The sequence below is a fragment of the Typopeltis vanoorti genome, chromosome 18 (genome assembly GCF_054136105.1).
Source record: "Typopeltis vanoorti isolate ZY-2024b chromosome 18, IOZ_Tvanoo_1.0, whole genome shotgun sequence".
In the NCBI taxonomy this organism is placed as follows: Eukaryota; Metazoa; Arthropoda; class Arachnida; order Uropygi; family Thelyphonidae; genus Typopeltis; species Typopeltis vanoorti.
In genome coordinates this window covers 19,684,695-19,704,272 of record NC_143566.1, presented here as the reverse complement: position 1 = coordinate 19,704,272, position 19,578 = coordinate 19,684,695, and the positions used below count along the sequence as shown (strand labels likewise).

The 19,578-nt window shown below is 36.1% G+C and overlaps 1 protein-coding gene across 5 annotated transcripts in view; it reads left to right on the top strand.

Annotated features, from left to right (window-relative positions):
- The window catches only part of Gug (arginine-glutamic acid dipeptide repeats grunge), a 565,908-nt gene that overhangs the window by 519,751 nt on the left and 26,579 nt on the right, over window positions 1–19,578 (top strand). For all 5 annotated transcript variants that reach the window (XM_090408198.1, XM_090408202.1, XM_090408199.1 and 2 more), the window contains one exon: window positions 15,913–16,585. In XM_090408198.1, coding sequence (XP_090264324.1) covers window positions 15,913–16,585 — 673 coding nt within the window. The remainder of the gene's footprint in view (window positions 1–15,912; window positions 16,586–19,578) is intronic.

Below are 19,578 nucleotides of genomic sequence, written 5' to 3'. Positions count from 1 at the left end.
AAGTGTGACATAAATAATTCCCTTGACGACAGGGATGATGACTTAGTATTTCAAGACAGCGATGATTAGGTTTCTGATGAAGAATCAAGTTCAAAAATTATGAGAGTAAAGATGAATAAAGATTTGAAAAAAAGATTAACGAAATTATAAAAATTATTTATTTATATTATGTTAGATTTTTTTAAGAATAATTGTTTTTTATCTAATAAATGGATACATGTATTAAAATTTAAAATAAAAAAATAATAAATGAAAAATTCGACGCATAATTCATGCGTCTTATACTGTGAAGAATTTTTTTTTCTAAAAATTCGACATGAAAAATGCGAGGTGTTTAATACAAAGGTGTGTCTTAAGATGAAAAATACAGTATTTGATAAGTAATAACCAAGAAAGAATTTATATATCACCTTCCCTTTTGTGTTAGGCTCAGTGATCTGCCACAACCATATATAGGTACCTTTCTTCTTAGAAATCTTATTTGCATTGTATGCATTCTTCTGGTACCAGTTTTCCTGTTCTGTGGGAAGAAAATCAAAAGTTTTTGGGAGAAAAATCATTGCAATGAGATCGGCTAGCTTACCTTCACTTGAAAAGATCTGATAAAGGTTCTTCATATCCCAGATGGGATTGGAATATAGAGTGAGCAGCAACTTCAAGACAGAAATTTTATATTGCATCTTAAATATTTAAAAAGCTAATGCATTATTTAAAATCCTACCCCATAAATTATATGGTATGGAACATGTGCACTAGACATATTAAAGTAAGTTTCATGGTTAACAAATGTAACAAAAATTATATAGAATTTATTCAAAAACTTCAATATATTTTATCCAACGTTATGCAGGCTTCATCTGGGAGATAGGATATTAATTGCATTCAAAATAATGATTCATAAATAATGTATGTTGCAGCCGAAGTATATTAGTCCAAATTAATGATTGTAGTAAGTGTGTAGATTTAAAAAAAAAAAAAGTTTTGGGAAGTCATCATCACGAACCATGGGCTCACTGCCCATTTGTATCTGAGGCCTCCTTCACTATCCTCTTCCACCTTTCTTTGTCCAGTGCACTGTGTCACAGTTTCTGTACACCCAAACATACCAAACGATGTGTTTATCTTCCAGTCCTCACTCATTCTGCAGATCTGTCCAAATAATTGCAGCTAACATTTTATAATCTTCTACTTTAGATTCTCCTTTGATTGTATCTTCCAATAGAGCCCTTCATTTGTGATTTTCTGTACCCATTCTATTCTTAGAATCTTCCTGTAACAAGTTCTTTCAAATGCCAAAATTCTTTTTCTTCATTCCTTATTTATTAACCACATTTCAGATCCATACAGTACATCGCTAAAGATGCATGTTTCCAGATGTTATCCATGGCCTTAAGATTTGTTCTTCCTTTTGCAATCCTGATCTTTATTTCTTTTTTACAGTCCAAATCGTATGTCATTCTACTTCCCAAATATGTGAATTGTTCTACATTTTCTATATCAATTCTATCCACTTGTATTTTTTGTTTCATGCTCTCACCAAATACCATTGTCTTTGGGTCTTGTTATGAACTTAGAAAAAACAATCTCTTTCCCTCCTCATTTAACAGCTTCTATGATTTTTGTATTCCTCTTTTGTCTTCTTCAATAATAACAATGCCATCTGCAAATCTCAGATTGTTAATTCTCGTCCCATGTACTGATATTCCTTCTGCAGCTTCCTTCATTTTATCCGTTGCTCTTTCTAAATGTGTAATGAAAATGCTTGGTGAAATTGGGTCCCCCTGTCTAGTACCTCTGCTTGTTCTAAATCATTTTCCCAAATCATCACCTATTCTAACTTCTGCAACTGTATTCTTATAAACATCTTTTAATATAGCTATTAGTTTTTTATCAATTCCATAGGATTTAGGCACTGCTAATGTCATATTCTGGTCGATACTGTCAAATACCTTCTGAAAATCAACAAAGCAAGTGTATTTGAGAGGTCTGAAAAGTTCTCAGCCTCGACCATAGATGGCAACACTATCGACAGGATTTTTTTTCTTCTTCTAAGTTGGTATATCTGTCATAAGAATCCATGTGAAATTGCAAGTCATTCTATAAAGTAGTTTGTTTTTATACAGTTGTCTGAAGCAAGTAGTGTCTGTATCCCTTGAAATGGATAAATTGAGTATCGTGAGGTTATAAAATTCTTTGTAAAAGAAGGTTTAATGCCAACAGAAATTCATTCGAAGTTCATAAAAGTTTATGGGGACTCTTCGTTTTTGACAATTAAGAAATGGGCTGCCGAGTTTAAACATGCCGATACCAGCCTTGAAGATGATCCATGTGAATGGCATCCAAAAAGTGTAACAACAACAGAAATCATTGATCAAGTGCATGATATGGTATTGGATGACTGGCGAGTCAAAGGGCATGAAATTGCTGAGACTATAAGCATTTCAAAAAGAACGTGTTGGATATATTTTGCATGAAGAATTGCAAATGAAAAAGCTTTGTGCAAGATGGATAGTGCGCTTGCTCACAGCAGATCAAAAACACACTGCCATGAAAATCTCTGAACAGTGCTTGAAGCATTTTGTGTGTCGATTTATTACTATGGATGAGACTTGGATTCACCATTACAACCAGAATCCAAACAACAGTCAAAACAGTGGCCAGAAGCTGGTTGTTCAGTGGCAAAGAAGACAAAGTCGGTTTCATCAGCAGGAAAGGTTATGGCATTGGTATTTTGGGATGCTAAAGGCATTTTATTTATTAATTATTTTAAAAAGGGTAAAACAATAACCAAGGGATATTATTCTAATCTTTTAACCAGATCAGATGAAAAAATTCGTGAGAAAAGACCCGGTTTGCAGAAGAAAAAAATCATCTTTTATCAGGACAATGCACCTGCCTACAAAGGTGTTTTGGCAATGGGAAAATTAAGGGATCTGCACTATGAATTGTTCAAACATTCATCCTATTTCCCAGATTTGGCTCCCTGTGTCTATCTCTTCCCAAAACTAAAACTCTTCCTCGTTGGTCAGTGTTTTTCTTTGAATCAAGAGGTGATTGCAGCTGTAGAGGGTATTTTGCAGATCTTACTGAGAACCACTACAGGAACGGGATAATGGTGCTGGAGCATCGCTGGAATAAATGTATTAGTCTTAAGGGAGATTATGTTGAAAAAAAAAAAATTTTGAAATTATAAATTCGTTTTTTCATTGTTAGGCCGAGAACTTTTCAGACCACACTGGTATGTTTTTGTGTTTTCTCTTCTAACTTTCTCTGCTATCAGCTGAATTGTAGTTCTGTCTTTCCTAAATCCTGCTTGCTCATCTGCAAGGTATGCTTCCAATTGTGTTCTCAATCTTTCTGTCAATATCATCATCACCACCTTACCAAGATGACTTATCAAAGCAATTGATCTATAATATTTACATTCTAGCTTATTTCCTTTCTTGTATAATGTCACTAATATCGATTTCATTCACTCCTCTGGCATTTTCCCTTTTTTCCATACCATATTACATAGTTGGTGTATTTTTGTAACCATACTTTTATCTTTAATTGTGGTCTGTTTTAGTTGGTACCTTCTATTAATGTTCTAATCATTTTGTACACCTCCATAGTGCTGTTCTATATTATTGCATTGGGCTTCTAACCATTTCATCTTATCCATTCTGACTGCTTTTTTTTGCCCTCATCACACTTTCTTCTATATTGCTCCTCTATTTGTTCTAATGTATCCCTTCTTATCTTCAATATTCTCTTCTCCTGTACTAACTTCAGTGTTTCTAATCCACCTCTTGTTGATCTTTTCTTCTGGTACTGCTTCTTCTATCACCTTCATTACTCCTTTCACTCTTAGATTTGAATTTTTTTTCTTAGTCCACAGTTTTAAGTTTCTCTTCTAACACTGTTCTGTAACTTCTATTTCTGCTTTGCTTATTCTTGCTGTTTCTCTTTGTTTTTGGTGGTGGGATTTATATTTACTTTTTAATTTCAACTTGATGTTTGCAATCACTAAACTATGATCTGCTCCTTGAAAAGTTCAACACTGCTGTACTGATGTTATCTATCTTCTTTTAATCGTAATCACATCGATTGTGTTCTTGGTTTTCCCATCATTTGATTACTACATCCATTTTCTACACTCCTTTTGCTGGAATCTTGTGTTACAGATCATCATATCGTGGTCCACAGTAAATTGTAACATTTTTTCACCTTGTTCATTTCTTTCTCCAAAACCATATTTTTCCATGACATTTTCCCAACCATCATTATCTATTCCGACTTTGGCATTCCAACCTCCTAATTAGTACATCTTGCGTTGGTATTGTTTCTATTGTCTCTGTCAGATCTTTGTAAAATAAGTCAGTATCCTCATCTGTACTGCCAGATCAACATCATCACGAACCATGGGCTCACTGCCCGTTGGTGGCCGATGCCTCCTTCACTACCTTCTTCCACCTTTCTTTGTCCAGTGCACAGTGTCGCAGTTTCCGTACATCCATTCCATACCAGTCCTTTATGTCGTCTACCTCTTCTGTTTACACGATCCATAATACCAAACATGAATGTCTATCTTCCGATCCTCACTCATTCTGCATGTGTCCAAATAATTGCAGCTTCCATTTTATAATCTTCTGCATTAGATTCTCCTTTGGCTGTATTTTTTTTATAGATTTTTGTATTATGTATTTTTCCGATAGAGCTCTTCGCTTGTGATTTTCTGTACCTATCCTATTCTTAGAACTTCCTGTAACAAGTTCTTTCAAATGTCAAAATTTTTTTTCTTGATTCCTTGTTTATTACCCATTTTCAGATCCATACAGTACACCACTAAAGATGCATGTTTCCAGCACTCTTAGTTTTGTTTGCAGGCTGATCACTTTACTTTTCTAGATGTTATCCATGGCCTTCAGATTTGTTTTTCCCTTTGTAATCCTGATCTTTATTTCTTTTTTACAGTCCAAATCGTATGTCATTCTACTTCCCAAATATGTGAATTGTTCTACATTTTGTATATCAATATTTTCTGTACTGTCAGATGTGGGTGCATATATCTGGACTATTGATATATTAAATGGTTTTGCTTGAAATCTTGCTACTACGATTCATTTATTGACTGGTTTGTAGCCTAATAGTGCCTTTCTAGCTTTTTTCTTAAGAAGGAAACCAACTCCTTCATGCTTAGTGTCATGCCCTGTCCATATGACTTTGCATACTTTTATCTCTCCTGATGATGTCCATCTCATCTCCGTCAGTCCTAGTATACCACACCGATATCTCTTGATTTCCTTGCGAAGTAATTGTAGTTTTCCTGACATCCAAAGTGTTCGTACATTCCATGTCCATACTGATAATAGTTCTGTTGGTTTCAGTTTCTGTTTCCTTTCGGTATCCCACTTTTTGATCAACGCTGATCATTCAGTTGGTATCGCGGACCTTGTTCATCCAGACGACATCCGAGCCAGCATGTTTTAGCTGTTAATCATATAGGCATGATATAGCAGTCGTGTTTTTTCTTTACAGTCAGAGCGACCCACCTCCTTTTATCCAGGCTTATGACTGGCATGAAGCCCCTAAAGATCCCATTGTGGAGTTATGGAAGTGACCACTATTAATTATTCATAGGTTTTTTTTTTAATTTTTAATCTATGCAATCTATGACAATTGTTCCTTTGAACTCTAATAGTGAAATATATACTTCAATTGCAACGAGATGTGCTAATATATATTAGCACATCTATTTTTATGATTTATGACTTATTACAATATATGACTCATTATTTTGATTCCTCTTTTGAATATAGTTAATAGTCTATCTCCCTAACCAGGCCCAGCTGGTGGTGTGTGCAATATACACAGGTGCTGCAGAAGAAAAGGCGCCTAAAAGATGTCAAAATATATGAGAAGAGTTTAAACGAACAACGAATGGTACATATAATTATGAATGTATGAGCAAACGAGAAAATGAGCAAATAAATTCTGAAATTGTATCCTGGACCCGATTATATCACTGTAATTTTTGATTAAAATTTCCGAAAATATACCAAAAAAGAGCATTACAGAATGTGATAACATGGAAGACCAACAATTGGAAGAAAAATGTAGTTCATTAGAAAAAGCATTAAGTGACAAAGAAAACAAGGACATTGAAGCAGAAGAACTGCAAATAGAGCTGAAATTATTATCTAGAAAAATTGAAGAAAATAGTATACCAGAAATGGTTTTGAAGTGGATTTATAACAACAACCTTGAAGAACTCTTTGCAAATTCACTGATTGCATTGAGAATACTATTGACTTTGCCCATTTCAGTTGCTAAAGGAGAAAGAACATTTTCTAAATTACAATTAATAAAGAACTACCTGCGATCAATCATGAGTCAAGAAAAACTAAATGGTTTGACACCAATTTCAACAGAAAATAATATTGCTCAGTCTATCAACATTGATGTACCATGACAGGATTTCGCTAAAATGAAAGCCAGACGAGTCCCTTTTAGCAAAATTAATGTAAAGAATATTTGAATAAATCTCTTAACTTTATATTACTATTTTATATTATTTTGAAAATTTATATAACTTGAAAAATTTTGTATAAGTAGGACTAATCTGTAGGTAACATTATACTGTAAACCAGTTTTCATTTGTTTTTCATTCCTGTTAGTTAGTTTTATTCACACTTTATTCAAAAAAACCTTTTTTGGAAAGGCACCGAACATTAATCGCACACACAAGAAAAATACTATGCGTCGGTCCTGTCCCTGACGATCCACACAGCATTGAATGAAATATATTGAAGTTTATGAATAAATTCTGTATGAGTTTTGTAAGTTTTACAGCTTACATAAGTAAGCTGTGAAACTTTTTTTTAATTATATGGATGATCAGCAATAGTGGCAGTTCTTATTTAAATAAGAGCTACCACTGTTGCTGCTGAATTGAGGAAAAGCAGAACTTGCATTGATGATATTTTTGCTGAAATATTTTTTGCTCATGATAGCGGATGAATTGCAACCAAAAAGAATAGGAAATAGGCAGGAGGGTGGCTGTCCATTTGAAGGAGTATAGTGTGAAATTAAGGCCAGCAAGACAAAATATACAATTGGTTGTTGCTATAGGCCAGGGAGGTCCACAGATGATCTGGAAGACATGCATCACTTAATTAGTACAGTGAGTACAGGTAAAGTGATTATTATGGGGGGCTTATAGAGATATAGACTGGAAGGAAGACAGATCACATGACAGGAAGGAAACGGAATTTATACACCTACTAAGAGATAATTAGTTAAGGAAGCATCTGATAGAGGAGACTAGGGGTGGTAGAGTATTGGACCTGTCATAGGATCAGAAGAGCTATCCATGGATAAGGTGACTTATAATCATGATAAGTGTCATACTTATAATCAGGATAAGGTGTCATAATCACCCCTATCCATGGATAGGGGTGATTATGACAAGCTTAAGAAAAAGCTTAAATCTGTACCATGGCATAAAACACTGCAGGATAAGGATGTTAGTAGTGCATAGGAAATAGTTGAGGGTCATCTTGAGGAAGCAATATTAAATTGTATACCTAAGGTAAGGATGGTTAATTAGATAGGAGTTAGATGGATGAGTAATATCATTAAGCACAAGCTGCAGAACAAGAAAATGCTGTGGAAGGTATATAAAGAGAAATGTGACCAGCAAACTCATGAATAGTACAAAGCTCAAGCAAGAAAGGAAAAATCAGATTATCAGAAGAATCTAGCAAGCAGGCCAAAGGAAATCCCAAAGAGTTCTTTTGTTATGTGGCAAGCAAGAGGAAGAATAACTATGGAAGATTAACCTTTATGAGTGATGATGGTCACGAGGAGGCAGAAACAGGTAAAATGGTTGAGTGACCACTATGCAGGGGTATAACATCCTAGTGAGGGTACTGCTTTAACATATGACAGACACTGATGTGGGAACAGAGGTGGATTGGAGGTTCTTGGATATTGCAGAATCTCAATGTAAATACAGCTGTGGTATTAGATGGAATATCAGCTAGGATTTTGCAAGAATATCCAGGGGAACTGGCAGTGCTTCTAACTAGGCTTTTCAATTTAAGTCTCAGCTCTGGCAGAGTTCCAAGAGAGGGGGAAAGAGGACAAAATATAATTCCTTTGCATAATGGGGGTTCTGTGACTGCAGTAGAAAATTTATAGACCAATCAGTATCTAAGATATGCAAATGTAAAAGTACTAAAAAAATGGTCAAAATGAGAATTCAAGTATAGGTAGATAAAAATATGATACTGTATGAGGGTCAACATGGCTTTGTAATGGGTCTGTCATGCCTTAGTAATTTACTAACATTTTATAATAGAGTAATAGCTGAGTTGGATAAAGGAAATGGCTGTACGATGATTTTGCAAAGGCACTTCACAGAATACTGCATGGAACTCTGTCATGCAAATTAGAATAAATGGTGATGGACACAACATTGTGTAAGTAGATAAGAGGGTGGCTGCTGGACAGATATCAAAAAAGTGGCATGTGGAGGAGCAGAATCGAGGCAAAAACAAGTGATTGACTAGTGATGTGCCGCAAGGTTTAATGCTAGAACCATTGCTGTTTAATTTGTACATAAATAATATGTGGGGATTATTTATGCATAATATAATAACCATATTATTTTACTGTTATTACATGATACCTCTAAGAAGCTAAGGACTTGTTGCAGGGGTGGGTGGGAGCTACTCTGCTCTATATAACATCTACATTACATAATTCCTCTATCTACCATCCAGTATATGATAGGAGGACTAATAGCATTTTTTTTTTTTTTTTTTTGTCTGTAAATCACTTGTTTTCTCTGGCTGACTTGCCAGCAGGATGAAAAGTCTGAGTTTCCTTGGAAAAAATCTTGATACTGTATTATTATTACGTGACACCTCCATCGAGGGAGGGCACCTAGTCTACAACTCTGTCTCCACCAATCAATCCACCAACTACAATGAACTGTAACTAGACCAACACCATCTACTGCCTACTACTAGTATTTTCACAGATACTCACCAACATCCATGCCCACAGTGGGATTCGAACCCACAGCATTTTGGCTGGAGAGTGGATATGCTAACCACTCGGCCAACTAGGCTAATAGGAGGAAAGAGATTTCACCTTTAAGTGATAAAGATTGAACTTGGGTCTTTTTCATTTAAAGCATGCATTGTCTTGTCGTTCTTCCAATCTTGCTACAATGTCTCTTTTATGTTATTTGTTATTTTTCATTTTTGGTAGAAAAGAAGAATCAGATACAGAGTAGGAGTATACACTGGAAGATGAAAAACACAAGAACATTTCATGTAGGGAGCAAACACTGCAACAGTGGCTCATCAAGCCTCTTTCATTAGATGATTAAGATCATCTGTCACCTACAGGGTTATGAACCTCTGCAGATATATGGAACAGCTATTGGTTTACAGTTTTTTTTTGGGTGGGGGGGGTTAAGAATTTTGTAGACATGGTTAAGTGGAAGTAATTGAGACTGAGTTTAAACATAAGGAAAAAAAAATCTGTGTGTGTAGTTGGAATTAATATATTTTGGCTTTGCCCATCCTATGAATGATAGGGTGGTATTGTGAAATGGAGTTGTTTAGTATTCAGGAAGGTCTGACTGCACATTGCAGAATCCATGATGACGTGCTGTCATCATGGATTCTGCAATGTGCTTTGAGATGACAGAGAAATATGCATGCAGACTTTGGATTTAAGTAGTTGGTTTGAGAGCATTTTGTACAAATTGTTCCACAATAAATCTTTCAGTTCTGACACGATCTCCCCCATTTGGGCTTAAAATCCACTCCAGAATTAGCAGCTACCCCTGTATGTTCTTTACAATTTACACCTGGAAGCCTATCATTCAATTTAATGATTTCTTACACTTAAGTATGGCACAAAGGCCTGCTTACCAAACTACTATCATATAGCCTAACATCCACTATTTGGCTTCCTGTCCTCTGATTTTCCCATCAGAAGAGTATTCCAGCAATATGTACTTTTCTCCTCCCCCTCTCACTAACACCATTTAGCCAATGACATTATACACAATTCTTCTTCATCTGATATTTGCACTTGTTAGATCTTGAATGATGACTCTATCATGAATAGAACTGCTCCATTCAAGATTTAACAAGAGAACAATATCAAGCAAAAGTACGCTTGGCTAAGCAGACATAATATGTGAAGATGCAGATATTAACTTTGCTTAAAAAGGAATTAAAATATTAAAGAAGAGGTTGAATCTTAAATTAAAATGAAATCGAAGGAGGAAATAAATATTAAATTGTACTATGTTTAAGGCTATTATCTAAAATAGATGGAATCTTAATTTGCCAAAAAAAAAAAAAAAAAAAAAATCAATGTTTAACTATGCCATGTATAAAGTCGTGTATCAGCATGCGAACGAAAGTTCAGAGGTTGCAGTTTGACCACCAAAGATGATGTAACGAGCGATGAGTGGGCATTCGTGGAAGGCGCAAGAAATTCGTGTTCCCCGAAAAGAGCGATGCGCGTACAGCAAGGAGGTGATGTCACTCGGTGACAGCAAATGGGAGAGCGTCATAGACAAGTTTGGAGTGCGAAAAGAGGGCACTATAATGGGGTTTAAAATGGATTTACATTGTTGAGAGGGACTCTTTTTGCTTTCTTTTACGTTTTTCTCCTGGTTTCTGTGGTGTTCCTGGTCGTGTGTGCCCTCCCTGTGGGTCTCCTGCTTGAAGTTCCTGAGCAGATCAGCATGCCACCCGACTGAATGTGAAGACGGAAAAGTGGCAGCTTGTTTCCCTGTTGCTGAGCGACGTGAACCAAAGAAAATATAGCACGAGATGACGGCAGTATTCGAGTTTTAGACCGTCGGTGTGAATCTATCTGATTAGAAAGCAGCAAAAGATTCCTTTGAAGGTAAAATCGTGTTAGAAGCGGCAGTGCGAAAGTTCGTAAGCCCAGAAGAAACAAATGGCTAATTTGGGATGAGCACGTGACGGCAATCCATCGTACAGAGGGACAATCTATAACAAAGAACAGACGGACTCATCCAACAAGGTGGTAATGTACAAATCTTCCCTTTTATGTGTTATCTATTGGTGACGAAGGTGTTTAGAAAAGAAGAGAGAGAGAGATTTTGAGATAGTTTCCTGTGTTATGGAAATTAATCGAATTGGACTGGTAGTCTACATTCATAATTTGTCTAGACCAAGTTTAATGTGTATGGGTCATTAGTAGCAGTAATCTAGTTTATTACCGACATCATGTTTGTTTGTTTATTATTACCCTGCTTTACTTGTATTTTATTATTAACTTTGATTTGCTTGATTATATGTGTTGTTTAAATTGTAATGTTCTTAGATAAATAATAAATGTTTTCCCATGTATACCTGAGTTTGTCTGAGTAAGAGATTGAATTTTATCACTCACGAAAATATCGAACCTATGTTTAGAGGAAAAATGGGGAATTTAAGATTGTCAAGGCCATGACTGTATATTGAGAACTTAATCTATATAAAGTATTACTTGAATTCGGGGAAAAGTTTCTTCGGATAAGAATTTCTATCCTAGACTTCTGACTGGCGCAGCATAAACAAATAAATTTTGCCAGAGCTCGAAGAGAGAAACGGCCCCAGAAAGTCAGTTTGGAAGCCAGATCTCAGTAGGCACAAGGAGAAAAGTAGAAGTAGAATATTTAAGAAAACAACGACGTAACACACTGCTCAAATATCCCAAGCTACAAGATCTTCCATAAGCAGTGCCTTAAATATCACCACATATTCTCTTTGCCATACTTTATGGGACAACTTTGTCAACTTTAGTTCTACTAAAATGCAATCTTGCTTTATTTCCTACAAGAAGGATTACAGCTCACTTCCTCTCACCTTTGATAATACTAAGATATTCATCAAGATAAAATTTCTTCTCTTGAGTTAACTTATGCCACCAGCCTTTTCTGCTCAAGATATTACTTCAGAAAATATCCCAAATCGGTTCTGCATTAGAATATTGTTCTCACATTTGATATGGTGCACACACAATCTTTTAAATTTTTTTGATGCTATCCAGTAAGAGGAATATCTGATATATAACAGCAATAATAACCATATCACCTAAGCCTGTCATTACATCTTAAATGATCATCTCTGTATGCTGACAGTCTTCGTAGGAGCAAGGAAGTTCTCCTTCAAGATGTTATTTCTTAGAAGATAGTAACGATACAGTTGACTGAAAATTCCATAACCACAGGGTACTGGTAATCAGTGGTTGATTTATTAAGTACAAAGATCAACTTGATGTTTTTTTCCATGGCTAAAATTAATCTTGACTCCCTTGCAGACATACTTTTTGGAATGTGCAATTTTTTCAATGGAGATGATTGATAGATTATTCTGCTAGAGTTGAACACATCATTCTGTACTGCAAAAATGAATTTTGCAGAAGAATGGTATTGCATATTGACACATCAAGTGACATTTTGTTTTCACTGAATTGTATCTGTATCAAAATTATATCTCTGATGGAACCATTTCAGTATTGGTTTATAAGAGGTCAGATCACGAATATTCAGATCTTAAATTTTAAAGCCAATTTAAAATTAGAGCGCAAAAGCAGAGGGTGAAAGAATTAATAGTAGTGGCAGGAACGGATGATTTAAAAGGAGAAAAAATTGCTGAGAGAGGACTTGAAGGAATTACTAGAGGTAGCAAAAGAAAGGAATGAGAGTGTTAAGATAGTGAGTCTGTTGCCGCAGTATGACAGACAAGAGTTGAGAAAGAGGACCATAATTGCAATTGATTCTATGCTCGGGTTATGTAGGAGCAGTGGTGTGTGGAGTTTGATGGGTGAAAGGATTTATACAAGATGAATGGTTTGCATCTGAATGGATTTGGTGTGCAGACACTGGAAAAAGTGTTGTTGAATGAAGTGGATGTGCAGAATCAGGGAAACTAGAGTTATTAAGGGGGGGGCGTGGATATGCGGACATCAGGAGACAGTTGAGTATAAGAATGTGTATAATATGCCCAAGCTAGTACGAAAGACAATAAATCAGAATAGGATAGTTGGTATAAGGCATCAAGATAGGGGTGGGACTAACAGGCTTCTGCATTTCATGTATACTAATGCCAGAATTATTAGGAACAAGAAAGAAGAATTTTTGGTCCTGGCTGGCTCTTCTTGGCCACAGGTTATTGGCATTAGTGAAACATGGCTGACAGAAGATGATATAGCTAGTGGGATAGTGAAGGATATAGTGTGTTCAGGAGAGACAGAGAGAATAAAATGGGGGAGGAGTGTTATTGATGATAGCTGATGAACTGCAGCCAAGGAGAATAGAAGTTGAACTGCAGGATAGAGAAAAGAGCACATTTGAGGCCATTTGGTGTGAGATTGTGGCTAACAGAACAAAATATACAATTGGGTGCTTTAGACCAGGTGATGGAAAAGATGGCGGAGATAGTATGCACAAGCAAATAGAAGAAATGAGTGGAAGGAGGGTAATTATTATGGGAGATTTCAACTATGGTAGCATTGATTGGAATAAGGAGAGGACACACGGGAGAAAGGAATTGGATTTTATGCGGTTATTAAGAGATAAGCGACAGCATGTAATGGAAAATACTAGGGGTCAGAGAGTGCTTGACCTGGTAATTGCATCTGAGAATTTGTCTGTAACGAATATGACCACGTTGCCACCAATTGGTGAGAGTGATCACAGGGTCTTGACTTGGGAGGGGGCTAAAGGTGTGGAATTTACAATTAAGACAGGGTACATATGGTATTATCGGGCTGGTAAGTATGACATGCTTAGGAGTTTGATTGGTTCAGCGCCATGGTATGTACAACTGCAAGGGCTAGAAGTTAGTAGTGCATGGGAGGCAGTTAAGAAGTGTTTGCATGAAGCAATGGCTGACTGTATACCTAGAGTCCGAATAATAAATGAAGTAGGGGTTATATGGATGAATAACACCATTAAGCTTGAGCTGCAAAAAAAGAAACAACTATGGAGGGAATTTAAGGAGAAAGGTGACTGGCAGGCACATGAACGGTATAAAGCGCAGGCCAGAAGGGTAACGAGTGTGGTAAGAAAAGCAAAAAAGGATTACGAAAGAACATTGGCCATGCAAGCTAAAGACAATCCTAAACAGTTTTTTCGATATGTTGCAAGTAAAAGAAAAAATGTATATGGCAGAATGATTTTAAAGAATTCCAATGGTAGGGAGGTAACAGAATCAGTTGATATAGTTGAGTTACTGAACGAGCACTTTGCAAGAATATATCATCTACGTGATGACACTGCAGAAATGAATGAACCAATAGATTATACGGGAATTGTGGTGAATGAAGTGGAGGTGAGTAATCTATTGCAAAACCTCAATGTTAATACATCTGTGGGATTGGATGGTATACCAGCTCGTGTCATACGTGAAGTGGCTAAAGAATTGTCAGCACCCTTGACCATTTTGTTTAATTTGAGTCTCGAGTCTGGGTTAGTCCGAGGGGGTGGAAGGAGGGGAAAATAGTTCCACTGCATAAAGGAGGTTCCAAGACTGCTATTGTAAATTACCGACCGATTAGCATATCAGGAATCATAGTCAAGGTCTTGGAGAAGTTAGTCAAGAAAAGAATACACGATTGGATAGATGAAAATGGGATACTGTATGAGGGACAGCATGGTTTTGTGAAGGGTAGATCATGCCTCAGTAACGGCTGAACTGGATAAGAGTAATGGGTTTACAGTGATACTGCTGAACCTTGCTAAGGCCTTTGACAGGAATTCTGATCAGTAAACTGCAACATATGGGGATGGATGTAGGGTTGGTGAGATGGAGAGATATCAGAGAGTAGTTTATTCAGGAGTAGAGTCCAAAAGATGGCCTGTGACTAGTGGTGTGCTGCAGGATTCTGTTCTTGGACCACTACTATTTAATTTGTTCATTAACGATATAGGAAAGGATCTGTTCATTTGCTTGCTGATGATTTGTTTGCAAAGTTAGGTAGAGGAATAGTGAATGCATATGATGTCAAAATTTTACAGAATGATTTGGATAGATTGGAGGACTGGGCTAAGGAGAATGGATGCCAATTTAACGTGGCAAATTGTAGGGTTATGCATTTTGGGGTGAAAAGATTAGCAGCAGTATACCACAGTGGTGGAACTGTACCCCAGGAGATTGATGAGGCCAAGGATTTGGGAGTGTTGGTGGATAGGAAGTTTAAGGTTAGGTGGGCACATTGCAAAAGTGGCTAAATCAGCTCATCAAATCACTTGATTACTGAAGAATACTTTGACGAGCAGAGATAAGCAAGTTATTGTTCCTCTGTATCAAGCCTTGATAAGACCCCATCTTGACTACTGTGCCCAGATTTAGGCACCAAGGTTTCTTCTTGGTGGAGAGGATCCAGAGCCGAGTGACCAAGATGATAGCAGGTCTATGGAATGAACCTTATGAGAACAGGTTGAAGATTTGTGGGTTGCAGAAATTGGTTGATAGACGGAAAAGGGGTGATATGATTGAGACATTCAAATTACTGAAGGGTTTCTATAAGATTAATTCAGAGGATATTTTGAAAACAGGACTGGTGGTGGGAGGACTAGGGGCCATCCATGGAAATTGGGCAAGAGTATGGTTAGCAAGGGTGTTAGAGCTAGGTTTTTTACTTGGAGAGTGGAATAAGCTGCCAGAGTCTGTTTTGGGTGCCATGATTGTGAATGAGTTCAAGGCAAAGTATGATAGATACTGTGCGAATGTTGAATTGTTGTTCTTGACATGTTGGGGCCTCCCTCAATGAGTCTAAGGACTCCTTGGAGTTGCCCATAATAATAATAATAACATTAATGAAAAAAAATAGATTTTAAATGATATAAACTAGAAATATGAAAATTATATTAAAATATTTCAGGTTGGAACTTGAACTAGAAAGAGAAAAAAGAGAACGAGACTTGCATGATAAATTGAAGGCAGAAATGGAGCTTAAGTCTCGTCTTCCTCCAGGAGCAACTCCACCTGGTGGTGCATTTGATCCTCATTGGTTGGAATTTCAGCGTCGGTATGGAGCCATGCAAGGAGGAGGAGGATCTGGGCCTGCCATTGCTCATTCTGCTGCATCGGGAATTGGACCATTTCATTTATATCCTCCAGGAGAACGAGAACGCTTAGAGAGATTAGGTATAGTAAATCAATTAGTTGGTGCAGATGTAGCTTCTATGGATCGAATTGCTGCAGAAAGAATGCATAATGAAAGACTTGCTCTCGGTACAGATCCACTTCTAAGACTACAGATGGCAGGAATTGCTCCAGAGCTGCACACTCATGCTCATGCTCATACCCATGCTCATGCTCATACACATCTTCACCTTCATCCTCATGATCCTGTTTCAGCTGCTGCTGCAGCTGCAGCAGCAATGGGAGTTCCGCCCCATCCTAATGTAGAACCAGGCCTTCATCCATCCTCGGCATCACATCCACTTCTGCCTCCATCTGGTTTTCCTGCTTCTGCTCGCCCAACTCTTATGTCCCGTTCTGAATTGATGCATCAATTAAGACCACCATATGAAGAACAACTAGCCCACCAGGTAAATAAGCAATTTTGGTTGTATTTATTTGAATTTTTAAAGTAGGAAATAATATAATTATATTTGAATTTTTGATATGTAGTTGATTATCGCCATCAGATTATTATTAAGCAGCATTTTGCATACAATGTCACTTTCTTTAGCACATATCTAGGTATATAACAGAGCTACTGTGGCTGAATGAATTTTCATGAAGCTGTAAGGATCTCAAGTAATGACTGTTAATTTATATATTTATTAAAATGAAATGGAATTGAACATGAATCCTCATAATACAAAACTGCTACTGATTAACTAAAGTTGAGAATACAGTTTTTTAGATAAACTTAGATAATTCATCATACTATATAATCCAAATATTCTGTTTGCTTGCCACTTTTGTGTCCCACCCCCATTTAATTTTGAAATTTAGTTTAGAGCTAGGCAAAAAAAATGCTTGTCTGAACATTTCTTAGACTACATATGGCAGAAATTGTCACCCGTTTTCCTGTAACATACTTTGGACTTTTTGAAAGTTGGTTCAGATTTATAAATTTTGGCACATCTCTGCTAATTCCTGCAAGTAAAAGTTATTGTGAATTTTACCTAGCTGGGAGCTGCTATATTTTTTTGAAGTTGATATTGATTTTCAGGTAATATATCTTTAATTTTTTTGTTTTAAATTGTTTAATCAATGAAAGTGAATTCAAATAGCATAATATGTCCAAGTGTTTTTTTTTTTTTTATGGCAAAAAAAAAACAACAACAACAACACACACACAAAAAACCCATATTGTCTTACTTCTTGAAACAAGTAAGAATGGCCAGAGTGAACTCGATGTTTGAAACCCCAAGACCTTTCTTGGTTTCTGAAATAATTTGTGTGTCATGTGTAAACTTTAGTTTATGTAAGCAGTTTTGTATTAGTGTAAAGGTGGAATATATATAATTCACACATCAACTAATGTTTATAACCAGTGAAGAGATTAACCCACAACAAGGTTGTATTTTATAATATAACTGAATCAGCTAATTTCTTAATAAATACTAATATGTGAAGTGTTCATTTTCAGGGTGAACCTATAACGAAGAGTAACTAGTCCAAGATAGACAATTGCAGCCAATAGAAATAAGAATATTTACAGTAAATTTAGGAAATTAAATATGTGTCAGGCTCATGGATATCATTTGGCTTCATTGTTTATTTACAAACATGTTCAGTAATGATAGAAATTATATTCTTGTTTAATTTAAGCAACCAAAGTTTGTGCATGGAGTATCCTCACAACAGGTCTACTTGTATATTCAGGCTAATGACATCACATCAATTATGTTAGTATCTCAGTGCACATTCTTTTGGATGTGTATAATGTAGTCAATTATGGGAAGGGGGCACTACCCAGACCAATTTTGACCTTTATTGAAGTGCATGGTGGGAATAACCTCTCCAAAACCTTAGTGATATAAGATCATTCTGAATCTCACTGAGTGCCTCTAAAGGATCACTATTAAATTCACTCCTGACCAGAATCACTTCAGGACAAGAAATTCAGCAATGGCTCCATTCTGTGAGAGGCAAAAAAACTGCCACTGAGCAGAACTGCTTTACTCTCCAGGAAAGAAGCAAGCCCAAAAAAAAAACATTAGTGAAAGCCAGACACAGAAGAGATACCTAGGTTGAACTAATGCAGGCATCATATTTCCCATATACAAGTAGTGAAAATGTATATCACCTTGTTATTAAAATATTCTGAATCATAGAGATTTGTAGAAAGTTTTTTCACTTGATTAAAATTAAATTAAACTTATTAAGAAATTATATTCTTGTTTAATGCTTTAACCAACTGTTTCAGTAATGATGTAACATGTTAAGGTATGATTTCCCAAATGTATAAGCAAATAATGGAGGTTTAGTTTCTTGATCCTGAGAATTAGTAATAATATTTTTGGTTTATAGATCAAGTGTTGATCAGTTTTATTAACTTAACCAACTAGTTTTGCCAAACTTTAACTGTTGGCGTCTTCAGGGCACTTACATATATTCTGAAACAATCTCACAATTATGTGTAACTATAAAACTGACTAGAATAATTACAAATAAAATAGTATCGAACGTGTGTGAAACATGTATCGCGTGTACAAGATTAGCTAGCTGTTGCTAAGGAACTTCCTGTAGTTTGTATTAAAGTTCATTTCTTTTGTTTTTAAAGATTTCATTAGGGTTCTCCATATGTCTGGGAGTATTAGGCCTTGATTTCTGTTAAGGTTGACAGTAGAACGGACGACTGTGGCTGCTTCTTTGAAAATTCTTGAATGGTAATCTTCTTCTAAGTAAGGGGAACAACTTTTGTCCCACTCGATGACATGGTTAGTTGTAGAGAAATGAGATGATAAGCTAGAAATGTCCTGTCTGTTGTTTTTGACATAGCCAATGTGCTCTTTTTTGCCTGATTTCAAGGTTTCTCAAAGTCTGTCCGATGTAACTAGAGCCACACGAGCATGGAATATTATAAACTCCAGCATATTTATAGAAAGGGTGGTCTTTTGGAGATCTTAGTAGTTTACGAATAGATTCTATTGGTTTAAATGTTACTCTTATTTTGTGTTGTTTGAGGAGGTTGGCAAGCTTGTAGGATATGCAACTTACAGAAAACCGACCAATACAGGTCGCTACCTACATTTCAGCTCCTCTCACTACATCTCACATAAACTCAGCATTGTACACGTGTTTAAGAAGAGAGCGATTCGCATCACAACAGACCCTTCAAGATGAGTTAACATTAATTTCCAACAATCTGTACTTGAACGGCTATCCAAGAAGACTAGTCAATAAAGTCCTTTTCTCTGAACCACCACAAAAAGAACAAGAAGATATTCAATATATAAAGACTATTGCAATTCCGTTTGTAAGCAAATTGCATAATTTGGATTGAATAATTTTTAAGAATCTACTTTTGAATACTGAATAATGTCTTGTTTGATCTACATGATGGAATAATGATTTATATTGTTAA